Source organism: Besnoitia besnoiti, chromosome XI, assembly GCF_002563875.1.
Source record: "Besnoitia besnoiti strain Bb-Ger1 chromosome XI, whole genome shotgun sequence".
NCBI classification, from domain to species: domain Eukaryota; phylum Apicomplexa; class Conoidasida; order Eucoccidiorida; family Sarcocystidae; genus Besnoitia; species Besnoitia besnoiti.
The window spans coordinates 1,708,204-1,730,705 of NC_042366.1; the positions used below are offsets into that span (position 1 = coordinate 1,708,204).

At 56.7% G+C, this 22,502-nt stretch overlaps 2 protein-coding genes across 2 annotated transcripts; one reads left to right on the forward strand and one right to left on the reverse strand.

The window, feature by feature from the left end:
- Positions 1-1,154: 1,154 nt before the first annotated feature.
- Positions 1,155-5,432, forward strand: BESB_021210 (uncharacterized protein; the record flags this gene model as incomplete). Its single annotated transcript, XM_029360830.1, has 7 exons — positions 1,155-1,772; positions 2,195-2,270; positions 2,566-2,670; positions 3,091-3,184; positions 3,714-3,896; positions 4,458-4,701; positions 5,136-5,432. The coding sequence occupies 7 exons, from the start codon at positions 1,155-1,157 to the stop codon at positions 5,430-5,432; spliced, it is 1,617 nt and encodes a 538-aa protein (XP_029216189.1).
- A 2,064-nt stretch (positions 5,433-7,496) lies between these two features.
- On the reverse strand, positions 7,497-19,353 carry BESB_021220 (RecF/RecN/SMC N terminal domain-containing protein; the record flags this gene model as incomplete). The annotated part of the gene is made up of 16 exons (XM_029360831.1): positions 7,497-7,896; positions 8,429-8,683; positions 9,057-9,508; positions 10,111-10,616; positions 10,959-11,352; positions 12,117-12,332; positions 12,768-13,040; positions 13,469-13,708; positions 14,187-14,459; positions 14,872-15,036; positions 15,388-15,726; positions 16,146-16,379; positions 16,716-16,881; positions 17,069-17,353; positions 17,710-17,902; positions 18,537-19,353. 16 exons carry the CDS (start codon positions 19,351-19,353, stop codon positions 7,497-7,499), a joined length of 5,208 nt encoding a protein of 1,735 aa, XP_029216190.1.
- Positions 19,354-22,502: the final 3,149 nt, after the last annotated feature.

Consider the following 22,502-nt stretch of genomic DNA (forward strand, 5'->3'; position numbering starts at 1 on the left):
TCATTTTGCCGCATCTGTTACCAGCTCACTTGCATTACCGTCTAACTGGTATAAGCATGCGACGGTCATTTTCGGACCCACAAAATGCAATTGTCAACCGTATTTCCATATATATATATATATATATGATTTTGTATATGATTGTGTCTACTATGTTACCGAGAGTATCCACGCAAGCACACTCCATATATATATATATATATATATATATATTGCCACATTAGTTCAAGAGCGAGTTGTACTTGATGCATGCATCCTTGTTCATTGAAGTGAGAGCGGAGGCCGAGCTAGTCGGTTAGGGCGGCGCGGATTTACAAGGAAGTGTATGTGCGCACTCTCTCCGCGTATACGTGCCTTCGGGAGACGCGAGTGTCTGTAGCTCTTCATAGTGAAATACGAGCCAAGGCGAGACCGGTAGACCCCACAGACGCTAGTGCGCTGTTCTTTCTGTGAAGGTCGCATTTGCGGTGCTCCGCGAATTCACTTCTTAGAACACTTTCATTGGATGCATCCTAGCTACAGCGGGAATGTGCACGTACATGCAGCCAAGAGTGTGCTGTCCCCGGCGACGCGGTGTACGGACAGCCCCACGGTTGTCGTTTCCTGTGTTTTAATTTTTAACCACACACTGTCTTTCACGAATATCTTACAGCAAGAAAGAGAGCGAGTGTAAAGCGTCTCATGTCTTGGAGACTGAAGGGCACAAATGCTTCAGCACTGCATGCAAAAAAATTGTTTTGCTGTATCGGTCCCTTGTTTGTGACGACGACCGGGTCAGAGGGAGACACCACGTCTATATACAAAGAAACTGACGCAGACTGAGGATCTAAAACACACATGAGGCAAACGCTACCCGCCTGAACCGTCAAGGGAAGCCAGGCGATCCGCTCTTTTCGTTTCTCGGTTCTGTGAGGACTGCATGCTGAGTGTCTCGTGTGTCTCTCTTCGGCGGCTCGCCCAAGGCTCCGCCCTCGGCTTTAGGCTGTGGCTTTCTTCTTCACCAATAGTGTAGCCTACACGTTTCGCGTAACTTCTTCTAGCCTTTCTGGCCCATTGGCACTCTTTTGCGCCATTACCGCAGGGCGTCTCCCGGGGCTGCATTTTCTTTCATTGTCTCCTGGCTCCGTTCGCTGCTACGCTCGCGGTTAGGCTCCATGGCACACATGGTTTGTCCCCCGGCGCGACGGAGGGCTGTGTGGCCGCCGTCTGCCGTTGCCTCTGTCTGTCACCGCTTCGCTACGCTTCCACGACCAGCGCTGCAGCTGGCGCATGCTCTGTCTGCTCCTTCGCCATCGGCCCCTCCGCCGCCTCCGTCAGCTGTTGCTTCGTCTGCGGGACTCGCTTCGCTCGCTGTCTCCTCTTTGCGCCTTTCTCCGTTTTCCGCTTCAGCTCGCTTTCCAGATGTCTCTCCAGGCGCGTTTGCCGCCGCCACTGCTGCCTGCCGTCCCGGCTCCGTCTCTCTGTCTCTGCGTCGTCCGCTGTGGTCGCGTGAGGGTTGCCTCGTCACAGACAGCCCGCTGAACGTCCTGCTAACCCACTCTCCCTCTGTCTCGCATATCTTCAACTGCAGAGTGCACGCGCTCACCAGGCGATGCCTGTCGTCTTCCCAGACGCCCACGGCCTCTACATACGCCTCGCAGGACGCAGAGGCCTCGTCGTCCCACTCCTCGTCGGCCGCACCTTCCAGCGATCCACACTCTGGCGCCATCGTTCAGCGCCAAGCGGCGGCGGTCGGCGGCCTCGCTGCAGGCGAGAGCGCCATTGAGGCCCTGGTGAGTCCTCAAAGGACTTCTGAAAATCCCTATGCGGAGAGCGGACGTGTGCATGTCTGTCGCAGCTAGCCGCAGCGCGTCTCTGATGTCGACGGCCTCGTCGCCTGTTGGATAGACAGGGATGTAGGCGCTGAGGAGGGGAATGCGTTATCCTCTGCGTATACCCGTTTCGCTGATGACGGCGGGGCTAACAGCCTTTGTGGTCTTCAGGCGAGCTACGATGCAACAGGTACACACAGGAAGCCTTGCTCGTCTACGTGTGAGCTGCCTTTCACCGGTTCATTCACGAACTACAGGGTGCAGCGAATTGCATGAGTGACTCACTTGAAAGCAGTGAGATTTGATGAATTGGGGCTTCCACTCTTTCCAGTCCCGGAGCCACTTTCGGCTCTAGCAGATCTCGAGACTGCTGTGGTGTGCAGGCGGCAGCGTCCCTGAAGGAGGCGGAAGAAAAGGCGCTGCATGCGCGGCGCCACCAAGGCATCGAACTCTATCCAGGTAGGCGCTGAAGAGGCAGTAACCACATACGTGCCTTGTAAATGTTTCGCAGTCCAGCCACATATAAATGTATGTCTATAAGTATATGTGTGATGTATGTGTCTGCGCGCGTGTGCAACCTCTCTGCTTTGTGACCACCTATCTCTGCCTGCTGGTCTGCCTACGGATGTGTGTATCGCTGCGTGTCTCGGTATACATGCATGCGCATATGTAGCGTTGCATGTGTGTCAGCGCATGCGTGCGTGCGTGGATGCCTCATTTACTCGGCTGCTTGCCTCACTTGTCGCGCCTGCAGGCGGCCCGGTGGACCGCTACGGCCCCCCGCGCGACCCGAGCACGCTGCTGCTGGAGCCACACAAGTTGACCGAAGAGGAGCGCGTCTTCCAGGGCTTTTTTGTGGGTAAGGAAACCGCAACCAGGTGATACACACCCAGACATGCATGCAGCGCACTGCGCGGTCTCACGGGGAAGGCAGTTGAGGCGCGCGTGCATAGGTCTCTGGGATGTAGACGTAGGCAGCTGTCTCCACGATGGGTGCATGCTGAGTCGTCCGCAGTTGCTGATACCCAATTCAGGAAAAGCGGATTCGAGCAGCATAGAGACACATGTGGCCTAGGATCGCGAAAAGCTCAGACAAGAGCGCGCGAGGCACGTACTGAGGTAGAAACCACACACCGGGTCGCTGAGAAGCGACGTAGGCGCGGGGGCCTCGCGGCCGTGTGCAGTTGTTACGCCCAGGCGCATGAACAAGAGACTGCGACAGTGGAGTCCCGAACGGTGACCCACCCCGTTCTGCAGCTTTGCGATTTGTGCTGCTCAGCAACGCCGTGGATTGTGTTCATGATGATGCTCGCGACCCCGATTTTTTTGGCGAACTACCACGTGGAGAAACTCAACGCGCGCGCGGCGTTCACGTAAGTCTCTGCATGTCGCGCACCCTTGCCTGGCGCCTGTTTCGCCTTCTCAGCCTGAACGCATATACACGCAGTGACAAGTCCCCGTGCACAGGAGCGGCTGCCTCCACGTGAGTACGTATCCCATCTTTTGTGCTAGTCTGTATACGTATGTCTGCCTGTCTGTCTGCATTTAGTATATGTATGTATGTATGTATGTATGTATGTATGTATGTAGTTATGTAGGAATGCAGGTATGCGTGTATGTATGCGCCTGCAAGTGAATGTTCACGTTGACCAAGCGCGCGTACGCAGCGTACCGCGGTACATACATACATACATGCATACATACACGTATACATCTGTCTATCTATCTAGCTATCTCTATAAATCATGTATATACATATATGTGCATACGTTCATATATTCATATCCATATACATATTTATGGCCCTGGATAGAAAGGAGTGTAGATCTAACGCTTGGGGCAGGCAGGCGGTCGGCCCCGCCTACGTGGGGCTTTGCGGCGCAGAGCTTTGCGGTCGCTCAGGAAGCAAGTCGCCGAAGAGCTCCTGCGCGACGAAGACGTTCCGAGCTTCAGGCTTTGCACCTTCCAAGATCTCCGCGAAGTTGTTGAGCAACCCACGCACGCGTTCATTTGCTACTTCCACCCCTTGACGCTCTCCTCGCAGATCGTCGTGCCTCTGCTGCGGGACATCGCGGCGTGTTTCCAGTGAGCAATCGACAGGAGGCGCCAAATGTCCCCCCCCCAGTCTGACACGCGTTGCCAGGGCCAATAACACACTACCTGTCTGCGTCTGACTTGGCCTGGCTCCTTACTCTCACGTTGTATGCGTCCATCTATACATATGTACGTGTACACGCATGCACACATATTTATATATATGCACATATAAATACATGTATGTATACATATATATATATGAATGTATTCCGTGGGCGCGGGGGTACATGCAGCATATATGTCGCCGGGCTGGTTCCTGTGTGTAGGCGAGTGCTTGTCCGCAGCCGCGTGCATGCAACTCGGCTCCCATATATGCCGCTGTGGGTCTGACGCGCGCCCTGTTACGCGGGTGTGCGCTTACGCTATCCAAACTGGTGTATCTGCATGGGATTTTTTTCGCGTAGCTGCCGTCGTTTCCTTCAGGAGGCGGGCTCTGGTCATCAGCGCAGATGTACCTTTTTCCGAACTGCGCTAGGCAGGAGCCGCATGACAAGTTTTTCTACTCTCACATGCGCGCGAGTCGTCTGTCCCCCGGTGCATGCGCTTCAGACGCCTCGGCGTGCGCGCCAGCGTCGCCGCGGTAGACCTGTCGCATGCGTCAATCCCTCCACACGTCCATCGCGAGCTTCCCTCTGCACTCGCGCCTCACGGCCAGCTGTTGCTGCCCTTTGCCTTTGGCGGCCAGCAGCCCGCCGTCACGGACTTTGAAGGGCCTGCGTGGAATGCCACGCAGATCGTGAAGGCCGTCGCCGAATACGTCCCTGGCGCTCACGACGCGCTGCAGCACACCCAAGTGAGCCTTCAGCGCGCGCACGCGATATGCCTCTCACCGCCCACCCCGCGAGGAGGAAACCTCGACGTACATTACGGGGTCGCTGCAAGCTGGCACACACTCTCGCTCGCCAGCAGTCGCGACTGAGAGGCAGAGCGAGAGGCGTCGGCGCTGCCGCGTGCAAAAGGAGGCACGCAGGAAGCTCTTGAAGAGGCTTCCATACATCGATATTCATGCGTCTGTGACGGACAAACATCTATGCACAGTGGACTGCCTAAAACGTACATGTATATGCGGATATTGGCTCAGCTAGCACGAATGGATATACATATATGTAGGTATGTTTTTACGTACACATGTGCGTATGCGTCTCTGTGCCCGAGTTTGTATCGCACCTGAAACGGGCCCGATACAGACACGCTTTCTCGCTGCTGTTTTTCGGCACGTGTGCGCAGGAGATCGATGACGTGTCTGAGCAACTGAGCGACTGTCTCTTCGCGTTGGCCTTCGTGGATGGTGCAGCGGCCGAGGAAGCGAATGACGGCAAGCAGCACAAATTGAAATCTTCCTCCGCGTCAGCAGGCACCGCAGGAAAGGCTGAGATGCAGGCAGACGCCACCAACGCCGCGAATCCCGTGGCGCGCACAACCGAGTTGAGTGTGGTCGCTTACGGCGGCAAGCAGGCACTGAGAATCTGCCAGGAGGCTAGAGAAAAGCTGCGGTCAGCTGGAATGCAGGGGAGACGGAAATAAGGCACTGACGCAAGACAGAACAGCTGAGAGAAGGGCGCAACCTCCAGAGCTGGATGCGCCTCGCATATAGATACACATTTATACGTATATGTATATGAATATGTATATATATGTATATATATGTATATATATGTATATATATGTATATATATATGTATGTATATATACCTGCGCTTTTTCCGTTTATGCTTCTACGTCATGCGGTTCAATTCGCGCATGTATGTCCATGCGCATATGAGTATCTATATCTCTGTCTATCCATTTGTCTATCTTCGCGGGTTGGATCAAGGAAGGCGGAATGAGCCTTGACATGGCCATGTCTTTGGTCGTTTGGTTTTCGGTTTCTTCGTTCGGTTGGCTGCTTGGCGTTTCCTTTCGTCAACAATGCTGCTTGCCGCCGAGCCTGACAAGCCTCTAGCGTGGTAGAGTCCCTGCCTGAAGTGCCCGATGGCAGCGTGAGTCTCCTCGCTGCCTCTGGCCGTATTCCTCCTCCTGAGTATCTGGCTCTCTGCGCACCTGGAAAACTTGTGTTCTTCGATTTTCTATGTGTGTGGGCGGCTAGCTTTTTTCGTTTTTCTCCCCGCATCTATGCAGTTCTTCCTCGTTGTGGTGTACGCCAACGCGCCGCAGCCGAACGGTTTTTCCGCGTGCAGCCATTTTAGAGCTTCACGCTCTGCTTCCCGAGCGGCTATTACACATCTGTTGCTCCCTGGATGCCGGCAACCTTTGGCGGACTTTGCTGTCCGCGTGACGTTTGTTTTCTTGTAAAATCCACATCCACAGTCTGTCCTCTACCCGCCTCCTCATGAGCGGGTCGCGTCTACGGCGAGCGCCAACAATGCCTGACGGAGGCGCCTACGTCGCAATTCAGGCCTTCCCGCAGTCACGCGGTCGCCGGGCCACAGGCGTCTCTTCTGAGAAGCTGCTAGCAACGTGGAAGGGCGCCCCTCTCTGAGGCCGTCGTCTGCGACTCTCGGTTCAGCTGCGGTCAGCGATGCAGACCTCGACACGCCCGCTGAGCATACATGCATTGACTCACTCGAATGCTCAAGCCTCTGGTCGAGGGAGCAGCAAGCGCGAGCCAGGTGAATGAGTCCTGTCTGCCTACATATCGCCGTTCTCGGTGCACACTCCTACTCACAGTCGTATATATATAATACCTAGAACAATGGATACATATGCCTATATAATGCATAGATCTAGCAAAACGGAGCCTGGTGATTTCCACAGCGGGTGAGTAAGTTGTTGCCAGAAAAAAAATGAGAGCTTTCCAAGAGCTGCCGGCGGCGCCGTGCGCAGCTGCCGATTTTATTACAACTTGTAAAAACTTCAACCGCACGCAAACGACGCGGCTTGGTCTTCATTCTGAGGCAAATATAGTCCCTCCCCCACAAACCCTCACTCGCCCCGCGCCTTCAAATATCGATACATTCATATAAATAGGTACAGCTATTGAGTACGCATTATATACGTAAGCATCTGCATCTATATACGCATATTTACGCGCACAAATTTGCAATTGAACTCCCTGTTCTCGCAGAGGAGAACTGTCGTAGTGAGTGCTCAAGCTGGGTTTGTGAACACGCGCAGAGCTGGCAGCTGTGCGCGCTTGCTCTGAAAGCGGCTTCCTGTTCCTTAGGCATTCGCGCGTTGAGTTGAAGGCAGTCTTCACAATAGCTACCAACTCTCTGACCTATTCAAAAGACCCAGTTTTTTCACAATTATTTCCCTTCCTCTTTACCCTCCTCCCCCCTCCCACGGTGCCTCCTCCGCATGCACCCGATATCCTATTCTCGTTTTTCGTTCTTCATACTGGCGCCTCCGCAGCACGATCTGCCTTCAACTCTCCACGAACAAGACTTCGAAGTGCTGCGCTGTGCCATCGTGCCTCTCCGTCGCGGACCTCCCCGCCCATCAGTCCCGGGGCTTCGCGTTGAAGGGCCTCCGGCTCCCCGGCGCGCCGTTAGTTCGCTCTCTCCATGTGCGGCTTCGAGTCCTCTCTTCTCTGGCGCGGCGCTCTCTACCTTGCGCTTCGCGTTCGTGTCTCCGCGCGCCTCACAGCCGTCACGTGTCGCTATCCATCTCCCCCTCGAGGTCACTCGGCGTGACCGCCTTGCGCCGCTCTGCGTCTGCGCGCTTCGCCTCTGCAGCCGTCTGCGTTGCGCCCTTCCTCCCGCGCGAGTCGAAGACGCTGGAGCCCAGCCGCGAGCCGAGGGAGCTGCTGCTGCGCACCTGACTCAGCGACGGCGAGAGGCGCGGATTGCCGATATCGTCGCGCGAAGTCCCGACGCGGTCGCCGCCCTCTGCGTCGCGCGGGTCGGCGTCCGCGAGTCGGGGGCGTGGCGCCTGCGCGGACGCACCCCGCCGCGAGTGGTAAGGCAGCAAGTCGAGGAAGAAGCAGCGCGAGAGCCCGACTGCAGGCTGCTTGGCGACGCCCACGAGCATGTCGGCGGTTGAAAACATTCTGCCGCGCACAGAGGGGGGGAGGCGGAGACAGGACGTCGCTGATTGCAGGCCCCTGACTCCAGAAAAAACGGAGGGCGGCGCGACCGCACGCCTCAAAACACGAGTCGACATCACGCGGGCGGCCCGAGTGGCGGCGAGCAGCGCGAGCCACACCACCGCGAGAGGGAGCAGAGCATCAAGCAACGTGCAACGCACAAAAGGAATTGAAAGCGACACACAGTCGCAGTCCTATATAGCGGAGGGACGCACAAACGTGAACCAATACAATCACGTCCATGCATGTGTAGACGAAAACGCTCACACATACACGCATATATATCTATATGTACATCTTTATTTATATATCTATATCTATCTGCCTATATATCTGTTTATCAGTCATATCGATCATATCTATCTATATCCATGTACCCACATATCTATCTACCTAACAATGTACCCAAAATTTCAGTCTCCCTCTCCAAATACATAAAAACATATATTATATTACATATGTCTGCGGAGAGGCAGGTGCGCTGGGCGGGTCTCACTTGTCTTTGAGTGAGATGAAGAGAACCTGGAGACCTGCTTGGCGCGGAAGCAGCTTCAGGACGCGCGCAAGGGCGCGTCGGCGTTGGCTGTCAAGCGGCGCGTCCACTTCGTCGAACAACAGAAAGGGGACGTGCGGCACGAAGGAAAGCAGCGCGAGAACTAGCGCCAGAGCCGCGACCAGCCGCTCGCCGCCGCTGAGAAGATGCAGCGGCAGCAGGCGCTTCCCCGGCGGCATGCAGAGCAGCGAGACGCCGCTGCACACGCACACACACCACCTGGATACGCTTGAAAAGCAGCGCTGCAAACTGATGCTCTCATATACCCACAACCAACTAAAGCCGCCCCCCCCTTCCAGATCCGTCTCGAGCCCCAAACGTGTCTACCAAGGCGTTCGCCACGTGGACGTACATAGAGCATTACACCCCAATGAACGTAGACTACAAATAGAGATAGAGATTTAGACAGATTCAGATGGAGATAGAGAGATCGATGAATTGGTAGATAGATACCAATGCACATAGAATCCAGGGACAGCTGCAGAGACACGCGAGCGCATCCGCATACGCGTCCATTTGTGTGTTGGCCGCAGGCAGATCGCATGAGCTCATCGGGCGTTTGAGACCTCACCACGCGAAGGCCTCTTCGTCAAGGCTGATGGAGCGGCCGGAGGGGCACTCGAGGTCGAGGTACGCCCTTCCGCCGATGCGTTCGAAGCCCCGCGTGGAGCCGCAGCCGCGGCGGCCGTCCTCAGTCTCCTCTTCGGGCACGCCGGCAGCGGTCAGCTCTCTGAAGAAGAAGTCCACTGCAAGTTTGCAATGATGGAAGCAGCCGAGGAAGCGCGCGTTGCGCTCGCGCTGCAGCCGCGCGAGTCGATTCTCTGCGCGGCGTCCTTCGCGCTGGCAGCGGTCAGTCTCAGTCTCGACGGTTGCCAGTTGCTCGCGCACACGCTGCTCCTTCTCCGTCGCCTTCAGGTTCGGCTGCAGCGTGCGGAGCCGCGCCGCGCGGCGGAGGAACTCCGCCTCCTGCGAGCTCGCCGCCTCGAACAGCAGCGACGGCGTATCTTTGTGCTGCGCGATGAACTGCGAAAACTCACAAACGCACGCGCCGACAAAGGGATTCACCCCCTCCATATTTATACCCATGCATATAATATATATATATATATATACATTGACAGAGAGATAGGCAAATGCGGATATATACACATACAGAAAGATAGATGCATACAGATCTATCTGTTCTTCTATCTATCTGGACATATCGTTACTACAGCCGTCGAGGGGCTTGTGGAAGCACGAAGGGCACGCATCATCATCATTATCATCTCGCCAGGCCTGTGGTGGAGCACAAGTGAATGCCGAGCGCAGCGGCTGTCAGGCATGCTTTTCAGAGACTGCCGCAGCCACGCGACGCCCTTCGTTACATGCAGCATCACACGAACGGCGAGATGCACTGGCGCGTCGAGGCCTTCACACCCCGTGAAACCCAACTCAAGGGAAAATGCGTTGCGGCTTCAATTAGTCCCTCGCAAACGGGACTCAGATCCTGCGTTTTCCGACAGACAGGAGGTCGCGCTGCGGGAGAGCTTTTATGCATCGCGGATCGCATGCCCAGCATCGCCCGATTCACGAACATACGACATTCATATGTGTTTCCCTTTCCGCGCTTCGCGTGTGGTTACTTCGCATTTCTCAGCCGCGAGTTTTGAGAAGTCGATGGCAAAGAGCTTCTCGTCTTCTGTCACGGCGCCTTGCTCTCTCCAGCTGCTTTCGGGGAAGCCCATATCGTCTCTGCCGTCCTCTCTATCTTGGCTTTCGTTGCCTGCCTCTGCATCGCGCATCTCGCCGTCAACGTCGTCGCTGCGTCTTCGGCTTATGGGCGCCGTCGGCCTGTCCTCCCTCCTGTTCATCTCCTGCGCCTTGGCGCCCGCCTCGCGTGCCTCTTCGCCATTGCGCTTGTCCGCGTCGACCGCGTAGATGGAGGCGCGCACGCCGCGCCACGAGCCCGCAGAGAGCGGCAGGCGAACGCCTTGCTGGTCGGCCTGGCGCAGGATCTGCCAGCTCTCTTCAACCTGCTGCTTCTGGCGCCCCTCCGCAGCGGCTGCGTCTCTCGCGAAGCGCTTCTGCTGGGCCTTAGAGGCCGCTTCGCGCTCCCGAACCTGCAACAAAAGAGACATCCGCTGTACCACTTTCTCTCAGCCGCACACACGAATGCCAAGGGCGTTCCAAGGCGCTCGGCGTCCGCACGCGCACATAGAAAGCTCCACAAACTTTGGGGGACGCGGGGGCTCGCTCGCGCCGGCTGAGCGCGGCCTGCATCGTGGTCGAGCCTGGCGCACGCGACAGACAGCATTCATGTCTGCTGCATACATGACTCAAATCCATACATTGTGGAGTTTTTTCTCCTCCCGCGCACGCAAAGACGGGCAGGCTACGGGCGCAAAAAGGACTGACTGCGCATGCGTCTGCGTTGAGACCGAGCTAGGGGTGGCGCGTGCGGGTGTAGCCGCCGCGTCGTGGCTCGTGGAACTTGCCGTTTGCAGGTATTTCTCTTGGCTGTTTAGCTCCTGCTGCGCGTCCCTGAACTCGCGCGCAGCTTCGCCTTTCTTCTTCTCCGCGTCCTCCACGTCGCGCTCTGTCAGCTCGAGTTGCTTCAGCAGGCGCTTCTCGTCTTCCTCGCGCGGCTGCCAGTCTCTGACGGCCTCTTCGCTAGCGAGCCGCTGGACAGTTCGCAGGCGGTCGCTGCAGTCGGCGAGCTCCGCGGTCATTTGGCTCTCGCGCGCATGCAGCCCCGCCAACTCCGCCTTCAGCGCCTCGATGCGCTGCCGCCTGCGCTTGTGCTCAAGGTGGACATGCACCCGCCCGACGGCGCGGTCGAGACGCGCAAAGTGCCGCTGCTGCTGTTGCTGCAGACTCGCGTGGATCTGAAATAAAACGCGAAAAAAACACATAGTTGGAGTCACACGTGCGTCTTCGTCGTGTAGGAACGACTTTTGATCACATGGAACTCCGCATAGGCGCGCGCACAGCAAACAGCATGCACACGATCACGAGCATAGGGGCCAGCCGGTCCATATATATACATATATATATACACCTAAATATAGTAAATATAAATATAAACGCATGCGGGTGTGCGGAGGTGGCAGAGTGGGAGGAAAAGAAAGGATATCGTCTTCTTACATGGACGCGCACATCGGTGTAGCCTAGTCGGCTCGAAAGTGCGAAGTCTATCTATCTATCTATCAATCTATCTATCTATCTATCTATCAATCTATCTATCTATCTATCTATATCTATCTATATCTATCTATATCTATCTATATCTATCTATCTATACCTATCTATACCTATCTATACCTATCTATACCTATCTATACCTATCTATACCTATCTATACCTATCTATACCTATCTATACCTATCTATACCTATCTATACCTATCTATCTATCTATCTATCTATCTATCTATCTATCTATCTATCTATCTATCTATCTATCTATCTATCTATCTATCTATCTATCTATCTATCTATCTATCTATATATATATATATATATTTGTGCAGGCATACATATATATATATATATACTACCGAACATAAACGTTGTAGGCATGCATGGAGACGCCCGCTGAGCGCGTCCTCGCTCGGCCTGCAGCTCATTTTCATTTCCCAAGCCTTTGCTACCTCCTCAAGCTCTTGCTGCTTGGTGGCGACCTCCTCTTTGCGGGCGGCGACGCGCTCCTGCAGACTCTGCAGCTGCGCCTGGAGCTCCGCGAGCTTCTTGCTCTTCGCCTCTGCCTGGTCTTCCCAGACGCGCGCCTTCGCCTGCAGCTGAACGCTCTGCCGATGCAGCAGCGCGAAGTGAGCTGTGCGCTGCTGCAGACGCTCCGCGTTAGTGGTCTACAGACACGCGCCAGCACAGGAACAGCGCACGGACACAGGCGATTGATGCGCGACAGCCTCACGCGCAACAGGCGCAGAGAAAGACGCCCACCGCGCCCGCGGGGGAGGCGCGACATGCAAGGGGTCGCGAGAAGGCGCGGCGCGAGACTAAATCGGAAACAAAGAAAACGTGGACGCGGAAAGCCCGCAGCGGACTGAGCAGCCAGTCGCCCGCGCGGGCGACAGCGAGACAGCACGGAAGGGGTGGGGGCGGACGCAGAGCGAAAAGTCTTGATTCACATGTCTCGAGGAGTGTGCAACTCTAGCAATAGTTATGATTAACTACAGTCTAGATAAATGCAGCGTGGACAGGCGCAAGCGATGCCCCAATTCAGCTGCTTCCTTGCGTACATTCTACTCCTTCATCGCGCACTGTGTCTCTAGGCACGTTACCTCAGCGTTTTCGAGTGTGTGGAGTTGCTCCTTGACTCTTTCGAGGCGCTCCACGAGCCGCTCCTGCTGCTGCGCCTCCCAGCGCGCAGCCAAGCGCCCCGTGAGGCCGCCGAGGTCGAAGGAGATTACGCCGCCGCACTGAAGCTTCTCGCCATCGAGCGTGACGAATCGGTAGCGGTGGAGCAGCGGACGCGCGGAAGCCTGAGAGGCGCCAAACTTCAGCTCCTGCGCAATGGCCAGCGAAGGGACGATGATGCAATCCGAGAGGAGGAACTGTGGCACGCACAGAAACAGAGACAGCGGTGGCAACAGATGCAGCAGACGCCGCAGAGACATCAGATGCAGACGGCTATCGGAGTCAGCCGCTCGGCGCCGAGCAGCGGCTCAGTCGACTTGAGCGCCTGCTTCCGAGCACGCATGTGCATAGAGGTGGCTTCTGCACACGGCTAGAGGGTTGAGTTTCCCCACCAGAGGAGGGCGACGCCGGCGCCCTCTGCGCAGCCACACAGACGCGCGCTCTGCACGGGCGCGGCCTTCGGCGCTTCACGCGTGAATCTGACAGAGGTTCAAGGGAACTGTCCTCGAACTGCAGCCTCCAGGGGGGGGGGGGGGGCAGAATCGGCAGCGCGCCGAGCAGCAGGTTCCCCGACAGTGGCGCCTGGCGGCGTTTCTGTTTTCGCGGTGTTTCGCAGTTTCCTCACCTCGTAGACGGGGCGAAAGCCCTCCTGGAATGACACGCAATCCACCGCCCAGCGGCATCCCGGGGGCAGGTCGGCGGCGGGAGGCGGAGGCAGCACGGCGCCGCGGCCGCCTTCGTCGTCTTCGTCCTCGCCCTCGAAGGAGCTCTCGCTGTGTCCCTTCAGCTGGTTCCGCCGGAGAGCGTCCAGGGGTAGGAACTCGCGGCTGCCGAGCCGCGCCGTTTTGAGGTAGTCCACACATCTCTGCAGCGACACACGCAACGACACCAAAGGATGCAGAGCAACGTGTGGGGTGGGCGGCGCCAGCGCACAGAGAGAAGACAAAAACGACCCGCCAAGATCTATCCAAGCCTTCCGCTCACCGGCGGTGCCCGCGCTCTCTGCGTGTCCGAGCCCTATGCCCAAGCGCATTGCCCTTACTGCCCTGCACATCTAAAATTCGCATGCTTAATTGACCATTAGCCGGTCCGCCCGTCTCCCCCGCTCGCAGCTCGCCCCTCGGCGGTCGCCGGCTCCCCCGACCCTTCACACCTCAGTCACGCCGAGACGCGAAGGCCTGCGAGTCTGGTCTTTTAAGTTTTTCACGGCGCTCCAGGCCTCGCCCTAAACCCTAAACCTCAAACCATCTCCTCTCGCGTTTTGTCTCTGCTTTCCTTTGCCCCAGAGGGCGAACCCCCGAGGCCTGGCGGTACCTGCGCGGGTGCTCGGGGTCGAGGCTCACCAGCGCGAGGGCGTGCGAGTCGACGATGAGGCTGTTAGCCTTGGCGCCCATGGCCGCGGCGGTCGCGACGAGCAGGCGCTTGTTGGCTGGCCGGCAGCACTCGAGGGCAGATCCGTGCACTCCCGAGTGCGAGACGTGCTTCTTCAGCTGCGTGCAGACTTCTCGCTCCTGCGCCGCGCGGCGGACGTCCATCTGCAGACTCCGCTCCTGCGCGAGCTGGTCGCCGAGGTCGCGCTGCAGGCGCAACAGCGACTCGCGCTGCTGCTTGCTTGTCTACAGGGACAGCGCAGAAACACGCCCCGGCAACCGTCAAACCCTAAACCGTAAACGCCAAAGGAACGAGCCACGTCTCAGGGAGCACACGCGGAGACTGCGAAAGGGCACCGGCTGCGAAAAGGCACCGGCTGCAGCGGGTGGAGGGAGGCCGACGCCGACCCGTAGGGCTACCCTGCGAGCAAGGCCGCTCGGATGTCCAACAACTCGGGCGCCGACGACGCAGCCCCAGCTTTTTGTCTTCGTTGTTTTCTTTCGCAGTCCGCGCCTCGCCTTCGCGCACGAGCGAGGCCGCGAAGATATCTTTCCCCCTCTCTCTATGCATGACAAGCAGAAAAAAAGTCGACCCGCGGCGGCAAGGCCCTGAAGGAGACTAAGACACCTCGTTCCTAGGCCCGGCATTCCTGCTCACCGAGGCGAGTTTTCGGAGGTCGTCGAGGCTCTCCTTCGCGTCATGCGCCTGCGTCAGCAGCCGCTGGAGGGCGTCCGCAACCTCCACGGCCTTCGCTGCAGCCTCGCCGTGGAGCTCGCGCACGGTTTCCACAGTCCCCTGCATCTCGCGCTCTTCGCGCAGCAGCTGAGAAGACAAACAGCAAAGTGCGACTTAGAATGTCTGGGACACATGCAAGCGCCGCGGCAGAGACACGGCCCCCCAAAAAACTAAACGGCGCAGAGACACCTTCGGTGGAGGCTGAACGTGCACGTATCAATATACAGAACTTCCAGTAACAACGTCGTGGCATACACATGTATATGTATATAAATATATATATATATAGATAGATATAGATATGGATATATGCGTATGTACGTAAATATGCTACTACCGGAGAGGGAAGGAGACCTTCTGTGGAACGGGCAAACACGCCGGTATCTACACAGGCACGCATGCGTTCGCACTGTATCTGGTGTATGTGTGTGGGCTGACCAGGTCGAGGGCGGTGCGCAGGGCTTGCAGCTGCTGTTGGTGGTTTCGAATTCGCTGCTGCTGCAGGGCGTGTTGTTCCTCCCATTCGTCTTCGAGCGTCTCGAGGAGTTTCTGGTCTTCCGGCAAAAGCGCTTCGTCGTCTTTCTCCTTCTCAGCCATCAGCTGCGCCTCGACCGCGCGGCGCTTCTCTGCGGCGCGAATCAGCTGTCCCTTTAGCGCCTCCTCGAAGGCCTCGAGCTCTTCACGCTGAGACTCCTCCAGCAGCCGCTGCCGCGCGGCCGCCTCGCGCTCCTTTTCGAGAAACTTGAACCGCTCCATCATCGCCAGATACGCCCCCCGCTGCACAGAATAGCCAGACCAGGCAGCCCCGGGCGCAGGGCGAATCACGCGAATGAAACTGCGTGCGCTGTACCGCCCTGCAGCGCCGCTGACGCTCGCCCTCACTCTTCGGCATATTCAAAGCGCATAGGTGTGGATGGAGGTCAATAATCTCTTGATAAGTCACAACATAGAATGACGCACACCGCATGGCCGCAGTACACGAAGAGAGAAGCGAAGAAAGCAAGAAAACGGTCTCACCAATGCTGAGCTGGAACGCCTGCGCGCCAGCACCCGGACTTGGCGGGCACGTAGCGAAGTGCAGGGCACGGAATACACACCGCACAACAAACATATATCTATGTACTTGAGATACTCGCTTTAGAACCGGCATTCCGCCGCCTGCTGGGGTCGCGTTGTGGTTCCCGTGGTCTCCTCACCAGCTCGTTGCTCCTGCGGGTGGACGCGGCGAGAGTGTCTTTGGCCTTCTGGACTCGTAACAGCGCCGCCACGCGGTGGCGGTCAGCCTGCTGAGCTTCGGTGAGAATCGCGTTCAGTTGCTCACGTTCTTCTTCTTCCTGTTGCCTGGCACGCCGTGCGGCAGCTTCTTCTTCAGCGCGGAGTGTCTCTGCAACTAGGAGGCGAAACAGAAAGAGCTCGTCCTGCTGCTCCTTCTGCAATCGGCAGCAGACCGCGAAAGAGGCGCAGAGAAGGCAGACAAATAACACGCGTGTGGAGAGAGTTAGCGGCAGCGGAATAAAGTGTCAAAGTCCAGCAGAGGAATGACAAAGGGCGAAACTAACAACCAGTGAAGAGAGAACGAAACGCGAAAGCCAATCGGCACGGCATCTTCGTTTAGAAAGAAAAAGGAAGCGAGAAGCGAGGAGACGAAAGTCGAAAAAAAAGCTGATGTGAAAGGGTCTCTTTAGGAGACATAACCACACTAAATATGTCATGAAGACTGTCGCAGTTTCCCACACCTCCCTCGGGATGTCTGTGCCTTCTCTCACCTGAAGCCGCTGCTCCTTCTCGTACGCATCTGCCTCGTTTTTCTGCTTTCTCAAAACTTTCATGTCCTGTTCAAGCTGCATTCGTCGCGCCAGGAGGCGTCTCGCCTCTTCCCGAGTCTCGCGAACCGCCTTCTGGGCTTCGTGATACGACTCAAGCAACTCAGAGCTGTAGGCAATCGATCAGCAGATCCGATACGTCGGGCAGTCGGCCGTCGATCGGATGCAACAGGCACCAGCTTGGAAAGACGGAAACTGCGCAGGTGAAATGAACATGAAGCGCGAGGGGAGTCCCAGCGAGAGAGCGTCACGCGGGTCTACGCGACTGCGGGGCTGTTACTAAGAAGCTGACGCACCTGCCAGAGATTTCTTCTACGAGGCCGGCAAGGCCATGCGCGCTCTTTGTCGCTAAAGCGTCGATGTGGCCCTGGAAGATGAGCATCGCCTGCAGTGTATGTACAGTGCAGCTGCAGTGTCTCCGCAGGGCCTCGCGGTAGTCCGCCAGCGGAACTGCGACGTCGTCCAGCAGATAGAAGCATTCGCCAGAGTGGCTGATGCGCCGGGTAAAGGAAATGCGCTCCGGAAGCGGCGACGAAGGAGGGACGGAGCCTCGAACGAAGTGGAGCGTCACCGACGCGCTCCTGCATGAAACAGTCCAGGCAGAGGCGAGACGGGGGAGTTTTTGAACGCCAAAGTTGTATGGGCGACGAGAAAGAGCAACAGAGACACCGAGCAGTTGAATCCCCCGTCGCGGGCCTCCGCACTGCGACTGATGTGTGTGGAGTCGCTCTCCGCTGTAGTGGTAGTGCTTATGTAGAGAGGTGCGGGTGCATGCGTGGATACCAAGATAGACAGACAGGCAGCCACCTCGAAAGACCCGCGTACACCGCAAAACTTCCCGCGACAGATCATGTCGCCATGATACGGAAGTGGAGAGGAGAGTCCCCCCGTAAGTCCGCGCCGCAGCTCGCGGCGACTTCACTTCGTTGGCGCTCACAGTCGTTCTTCCGCCGAGTTTTCGCTCGGTTGCCCGTGCGCATCGTGCCCTTCGTCGTCCGTCTGTGCCAGCAGCGACTTCGGAGACGCCCTGGACTCGCTGCTGTGGATGAGCTCGATGAGGCGGGTGCAGCGCAGCTGCTTGGCGTTAACTCCCAGCGCGAAACATACGGCGTCTGTCAAGTTGCTTTTCCCTGGCACACGCACACGCAGACGTCGCTCCGATATTTCCAAGAGGCGAGATGATCAAGCAAGGGCGCCTGTCCCACCTGTCCCCTGACGAGCCACTAGAAGTCTATCAAACTTCGCGCCCGCCAGGCGAGGTCTATCCCTCACTCAGAAGGATGCAGCACGACTCTGCAGGAAACCTAGCACTTCCACGCGGCTTGAGGCCGGCGCATTCACACGACGGAAACGCATGAAACTGAAGCACGGCCTTTCACTCTCTGGTACAGCTATAGCACCTAGAGGCGGCTCTATTCTGCTCCCCTAGAGGGAACAGAGACATGTCAGTGAACCAAGAGCGGCTTCTACGGGGCGGCGCGCAAAGCAACCTCGGAGTTGGGGGGCAACAGCAAAAACAGAGTGCCTCCGCCGTGGAAGGGATGCGAGGAAGGAGCAGGCGAAACGAGTCCGAGCACAGCAAGGAGTGCGAAGACGAGCGAGATAGGAAAGCTTCTAGGGTTCGCATGTCTAGCTATCGACCCGCAGATGTTCGAATGCACCGCGAATCTCGCGAGAGCGACAGAGTCAGTTCAGTGTCATGACGCAGTCGAGGGCAGCTGATGAAGACCAAATGGCGTCGTGGGCATCACCGTCTCAAATTACCTGCGCCGTTGGGTCCGATGACAGCGACAGAGCCAGAAAGAGGCCCGATTACGTGCGTGCCTTTGTAACTTTTGAAGTTTTCGAGGATGACCCAGCGCAGGCGCAGGCGACCGGTCTTTGCGCCTTTTCGAAACAGCGCGCCCACATCTGGGGTTGGTGCAAACGGATCTGGAGCGGGGATGCCGTCTTTAGACCAAACCGCTCCACCTATGTAGGGTATTCCGCTTCGCCGGCTTGCGAGAGCTTGCTCAACAAGGCCCATTAGTCTAGACCCCTGTGGATTCTCTTCGGCGCCCCTTCGGCGTCGAGAAGCACTCGCGCTTGACGGAGCATCGCTTGAGCGATCTGTGTGGTCACTCACGACAGGATCCGCCCTCCATCCTTCGCGCGCCACAGGGAGCAGCGCATGTGCTTCCTTGTTGTTGAGATCTGAAACGGAGTGGGGGTCGCGTACTCCATGGAATAACGGTGGTGTCGAAGGCGAGGAAAACTTGGCCAGAGTTCCCTCCTCACTCCGCTGTCCGCGGCGGCTGCTCGCTTCAGGGGAAGAATGGGGTGTCTCGGTGTAGAGATTTCGCGCGGAGTCTGCAGGACTCGACGCACCTTCGGACATGGTCGCATCCGCTGGGAAAGCCTCAAAAGGCCTCGCGCCGAGAGACGACGGTAGACAGCCCTCATCGTTCTCAGAATCTGTCGCCCCGTCTCCCGAGCGTCCCGAGAGCGACCTGCGCTGGGGAGTCGCTTCACACCCCGCATTCCTGTCATGCTGCCGCGGCAGCTCGGCTCCCGCCGAACCCATGAGCCGCGTTCGTTCCATGCTTTCGTCTCTCCCCTCTGAAGAAGGCCCTCCGCCAAGGAACACGACTGCGTCCTAGGCCTGCTTTGCAGAAAGGTTGCATAAGCCCCGGCGAATCTGACAGATAGGAGCGATCAATCCACTCGTCTGAAATAGGATATTCATCGTTGGGCGAGTTTCCTTGAGTCTCACTCCGTTTTTGGAACAGATGCTGGACAGGCGGCTGGCTTCGGCTGCCCGACCGCAAATTACATGCGGTCGTGTGTCTCGTGCAGACTCGAGCGAGCACGGTTGACGCCGATAAGTGTGGCAGGCTGGCCTAAGTTAAAAGCACACCAAAATTATACCACTGGCTTGAACGCAGAAACGGGAAAAGACACTCCAAAACTAGCAGAACTGCGAATTTCATATCCTTCTTACACTCTCGGCTGGTTAGGTCACACATGCATGCACATGGGAACTCGCTCGCTGTTTCAACGTAAGAACGAGAAGACCACGCCGTTCGTGGACGACAGAGCAGCTAGGATAGAAGAGAAGGTCGTCGTCCGCTGGCGGATGTATGCGTCTGCTTGCCAAACTTCGGCCGAGAAGAAATAGTGCCGGAATGAAATCGAACAACAGCGTATCATCCCAGTGTCAGTGCCTCTAGCGCATGTGCCAAGTCTGTGTCTCCATCGGTGGAGAGCGGAGGGTGGTGATGGGAGACGTGCTGAAAGTCATCTCTCTATCGACAAGATGCTCCATGTTCATTGACATCAGGATTACTCAAAATAAGCCCTTTCGAATGAGCAGTGCTTCTTCAATATTCCAGAGGGCACACCGGTAATTAATGGCCAGTCCCCCCGGTACACACCAGACAGATGCTCGCAACGGGTTTCCGCGTATGAGCCACCCGCTACGAAGCTACTGCAGCCGCCATTCACAAATCGAATCTAGCTAGAACTTGGGAGAGCATTGAACGGTTACGAGTGGAGTACCACTTGAGAGGGCTCATCTGCAAAGCAGAAGCTTTACCTTCCCCACGGAACTCAAGACCGGACAAGCCTAAGACTGGGTCGTCGCACCGCTCAATACAGGATCAAACGCTAGAAGATGCTGGCACAACAGTGCCTCCGACAAATACACCCTGGATTCCAGTGCTTATCCCGCATGTCAAAGACGGCAGCGCTCGGTTCTTTTTACGTTTGAGGAGCGTGTGAGGCCAGAAACTCTGGCCTGGTGACTTATACCCCTCTATGCCCCCCACCCCTCTCCTACTCGACTGACTCGATGTTTGTACTCGCCCGTAGAGAGCATGAACGACCCTGATAAAATGAAAACTGAGATCGACCTGCATTCCGCGCGCGATCGTGTCACAGCCATGCCCTAACGACCGCTTGGTGCGTAGGGTCAGTGCATAGGAGCGCGCAATCCCCTGCGTGGAAGACAAAGAGTCGCCCCGGCACTTCATCTAGCTTCATCAAGAGGCAATCCCGGTTCTGTAGTCGCACGCCGTTACTTCTATGGGTGCGGTGATGGGGTGGGCTGAGTGGGCAAATATGGCCGGAACGGATGTTGCAGGTCGCACGGTGCCAGGCGACAAGACGGTTTGGCCAGGCCAGCGTTTGCTTGTGTCTTCGCATTCACCACGATAGCGGATATCAAGGAGAACGTTTGCAGGTTTCTTCGTCCATACAGTCATCGTAGCCCGTCGGCCGCTACCGGCGCCGTGAGTCCTAAGTGTAGGTGGCTGATAAAAAGTGCCTGCCGCGCGCGGCGTGCTACCGCCTGACGACACCGGCATATTCACGACCTCCGAGAGGTCCAAGCAGTTTGTATACCGCACAATCTTGTATCCCTTCTTAGCGGCTCTGAGGGCGGGGAGTGCGAGACATGAGGTCGGCCCATCCCGTTTGTAGCGTTAGGGGCGTCTCCTTAGGAGCCACACTGAAGGCTCCCTGGGCAGCAGGAAATGCCTCGTGCCAGACCCTCCCCACTCCTTCTATCAGCCACCAATGGTGAAGGGCCTAAGTCACACTTCAGCAATACTGCCATCTAAATCGAAGAGCTAATACCCGACTTCAAGTGCTCACTTTCGCGTCTCGCTGCCAACGACCATTCTCACCGTATACGGGGGAGAATTCCCTACGGAGGCGCGAGTGTAGCAAAGAGTACAGACAAGTGCTATGCGCCTTATGGCATCCCAAGGCTGCAATCAACTATCCAGTTCAGCCGACGCAGAGCGGATGACGCGGGTTGACGACTCTTATCCCATGGGACACAAGGAAAGGGGGGGGAGGCCTTCACCACATAGTGCGACAGCCGAGCTATTTAGCCCAGGATATTACAAGGCGCAGTCGATCCCCGAAGGTACTTTTTTGCTTTATTAACTATCGACACATTGATCCTGAAGCTCCTGACATATTTCGAGGGTTCCTCGAAGTTTGTTTTTTTCCGGATTACCAGTGGCTTTTGGCCGTTATAGAACTCACGTGAGATTGCTCACACCCAATAGTGTAAGATGCCAAACGAAGAGAGCAAACCCAAACCTCCCGAGGAAAAACGGTAAGAATACAAGAAAATTGTCCTATATCCGCGCAGCAGTATTAGAGCCCCGACATTCGCTGATAGTACCTTAAGGTTATCTCTTGGCCATGGCTTGCCCAACAGGCACTGTGCGGGTTTGTTACCAGCTGCGGATGCAAAACACTTCTGGCAGAAAGAGCTCACCAAGTCAGCCATCAGATAACGCACGACCTCCAACGTGTCACCGGTCTCTTTTCAATCCTCGTGAATGTCCTCGAGGTCGAGTCGTGTGACTCCGGGGGGTATCTGCATGGGACGCGAATGAATGCCACTTATCGGTTGACCCATCTCTAATGTTGTTCGCGTCGCCTCCTTAGGGACCCCCAGCACCACGCCTCAGACCGCTTTCAAGAAGTTCCTCATCCACGAGACGAAGGACGGCAACAGGTGGAAGAAGAGAGTAGAGCTCGTGCCGTTGAAGCGACTTACGAAAGGTACCTGCAGGAAAAGGAGAAGCATGTAAACGATGACTGACGTGCGGCATTCATTTCCATGGCTCACCGCCAGATTCACCGAGCGGAGGCGTGCCGTGAGGCCCAGTTTTCTACGCCAAAGACAGACGAAACGTAGCGGGTGTGTTGCCAATCGTGTAGTTGAGCATGGTG